The sequence below is a fragment of the Gadus macrocephalus genome, chromosome 13, assembly GCF_031168955.1.
Source record: "Gadus macrocephalus chromosome 13, ASM3116895v1".
In the NCBI taxonomy this organism is placed as follows: Eukaryota; Metazoa; Chordata; class Actinopteri; order Gadiformes; family Gadidae; genus Gadus; species Gadus macrocephalus.
This window is the reverse complement of record NC_082394.1, coordinates 6,038,854-6,041,763: the sequence shown is the minus strand read 5'-3', so window position 1 is coordinate 6,041,763 and position 2,910 is coordinate 6,038,854. Positions and strand designations below refer to the sequence as shown.

The 2,910-nt window shown below is 49.4% G+C and overlaps 1 protein-coding gene across 1 annotated transcript; it reads left to right on the top strand.

The window, feature by feature from the left end:
* Window positions 1–985: 985 nt before the first annotated feature.
* On the top strand, window positions 986–2,903 carry oxtra (oxytocin receptor a). The gene has a single exon (XM_060070064.1). The coding sequence runs from the start codon at window positions 1,590–1,592 to the stop codon at window positions 2,556–2,558; it is 969 nt and encodes a 322-aa protein (XP_059926047.1). The 5' UTR covers window positions 986–1,589; the 3' UTR covers window positions 2,559–2,903.
* The last annotated feature ends 7 nt before the right edge of the window (window positions 2,904–2,910 follow it).

Here is a 2,910-nt window from a genome sequence, read left to right as displayed (position 1 = left end):
TTTATGAACATCTTTGAAAAGAATCACCCTCATCGGCCAGCAGGCTAGCAACACGGTCGACTCAATACTGTGGCTTTGTAGTGATTCATCCGGTTGATTCATTGTGGCCAAACCTTGACCTTGACATCGGTTGGAGGTCCTTTTTCTTTCCCGTGCAACGAGTCACCTTTCACCGTCCCCCCGTCCCCGTCCCCCCGTCCCCGTCCCCGTCCCCCCGTCCCCGTCCCCCCGTCCCCGTCCCCCCCGTCCCCACTCTGGAAGATTTATCGGCTGTGCTTTAAAACGACATCACATGCCATCTTCTCCCACCCGTCGTGGAAACGGTATACATAATGTAGCATGTACTCTCTACACACGTTCTAAGAAAACCCACACTCTTGACAGTTGTGCCACCTAGGTGGAGCCCCCGCAGACAGCTCATAATCTCTTCACAGACCCCCCCCCCCCCCCCCCCCCCCCCCCCCCCCCCACACACACACTCCCCCCATCCCGTCCCCCAAAGGATCGTTTGGAAAGCACCACCGTGGGTTGTTTTGCTGCTGGGACTGAGGCGCCCTGCCTGATTCTGCACTGACAGACGCAGACTGGCTGCTGAAGACTCCGCAACACTCGTGCCAAGGGCACGGCTCAACGTTTTTTTACGGTCACCACAGTGTGCGTTGTGTTCATGTGTATGAATGTGTTCATAAAATGACGTGTGTATTTATTTATGCATGTAGTGATTGAGAAGATTGACAGCATTTTGAGCAATGTGTTTAGTGTGTGTTTTATATGATTTTATTCACTGCTCGCGTGTGTTTCATTAGTTAATGTTGTCAACACAGTCGAGCCAGACCAGATCTTTGTGAAATATATTAAAAGATTCCCTTTCAGTTTGGCCATTGTTGTAATTGTGTGAGATGGTTTTGTACTAAGGCACCATTCTGGTCTTTCCCCTGATAGGTTGAACTTCTACCTTCCAAGTTTATGTGTGTGAAGTTCTGTGAACGGTTGCACACGGACACCCTGTGGTGATGGTGGGTATGGCTGTATCCGTCTCATCCGGCACACATATACAAGAGCTGCGTTCACTGAGTTGCCATTCCGAGAGTGACCAGTGATGAATGCTGAGGGTCTTCCGTTTTTTGAAGGAAGATTTCAGAAACAGCCGTTTTTTCGATTTTCGATTCCACTTACTCCTTTTGTTTTTTGTGATTTGCACTTCTGTTTTCTAGAGAATAGTGTATTTACAGTCATGCAAGGTGCTGCTTTATTATAGTTTACAACCTAAAAATCAAGTTTGTACTTTTTTTATTTACAACAAACTTGTTCAGATATTTTTACCCGCTTAAATTATCTATTCCAGTGATTGCACGGCTCTTCATCGTCTCTATACCATTCCTCCAACGCCGAGAAAGTGTTTACTGATGAAGGAAACGAATGGCACGACCCCTTCTGCGACCAGTTCATATTGAAACCAGTTAAAATCCCCACAGTCAGTGTGACATTGCCCTCTCTGGTCCGCAGCTCGTCCGGATGATCTCTGCAGCGACCGCATGACTCCAGGAGCCTGACGCACCGGCGGACCCAGCGGACACGCACACGAGACCATGGAATTAACATCAAATGATAGTGACTTCTGGCAATTCAACGAAACGTGGCGGAACTCCAGCCTCGGCCATGTGGCCCCTAAGTTAAACCAAACGAACCCTTTGAAGCGCAACGAAGAGGTGGCCAAGGTGGAGGTGACCGTGCTCGCCCTGGTGCTCCTGCTGGCGCTGATCGGGAACCTGTGCGTCCTGCTGGCCATCCACACCACCAAGCACAGCAAGTCGCGCATGTACTACTTCATGAAGCACCTCAGCATCGCCGATCTGGTGGTCGCGATCTTCCAAGTTCTCCCTCAACTCATCTGGGACATTACTTTCCGCTTCTACGGACCTGACATTCTGTGCAGACTGGTCAAGTACTTCCAGGTGGTCGGGATGTTTGCGTCCACCTACATGTTAGTGTTGATGTCCATAGACAGGTGCCTGGCCATCTGCCAGCCCCTGCGCTCCCTGCACCGGAGGAAAGACCGTTTTTATGTCATCCTGTCCTGGTTGATGAGCCTCTTTTTCAGCGCGCCACAGATGTTCATCTTCTCCCTGAGGGAGGTAGGGAGCGAGGGGTCGGGCGTGTATGACTGCTGGGGGGACTTCGTGCAGCCTTGGGGAGCCAAGGCCTACATCACGTGGATCAGTCTGACCATCTATATCATTCCTGTGACCGTCTTAAGTATCTGCTATGGATTAATAAGTTTTAAAATATGGCAAAACTTTAGGCTTAAAACCAAGCGAGACCACGGCATTAACCTCACGCCCCGGATCTCCAAGGCGAACGCCATCTCCCGGGTGAGCAGCGTTAAGCTCATCTCCAAGGCGAAGATCACCACGGTCAAAATGACCTTTGTGATCGTGCTGGCTTATATCGTGTGTTGGACCCCGTTTTTCTCCGTTCAGATGTGGTCTGCGTGGGATCCAGCAGCGCCCAGAGAGGGTAAGTTGAATTCAATCAAACTACCCATGTGTGCACCTTAGATGATACCAATTGACATTTGAATAAACACCATTTTATCCGTGGGAGTTCCCGCGAACCACGTTCACCCTCGGTTTGTTTCTTCTGCGTGAATGGCACTGGAGATGGGTCGTGCGTCATGAATTGCTTTACGCACGGGATTACGCAAGGATACCGCCTACATATATGGGAACGGTTGTTATTTATTCAAGGCTTAATCGATGAAATCCATTATGCTACTCAATGTACTCACATAAATAAAGACATTTTGTACAATGTCACCACTTTGGTCACGTGTTTGGCTCTATATGAGGTCACAGTCTTGGGACCATCGAGGTCATGTTTAATATGCTCCTTCACCATTTGAATTGGTCT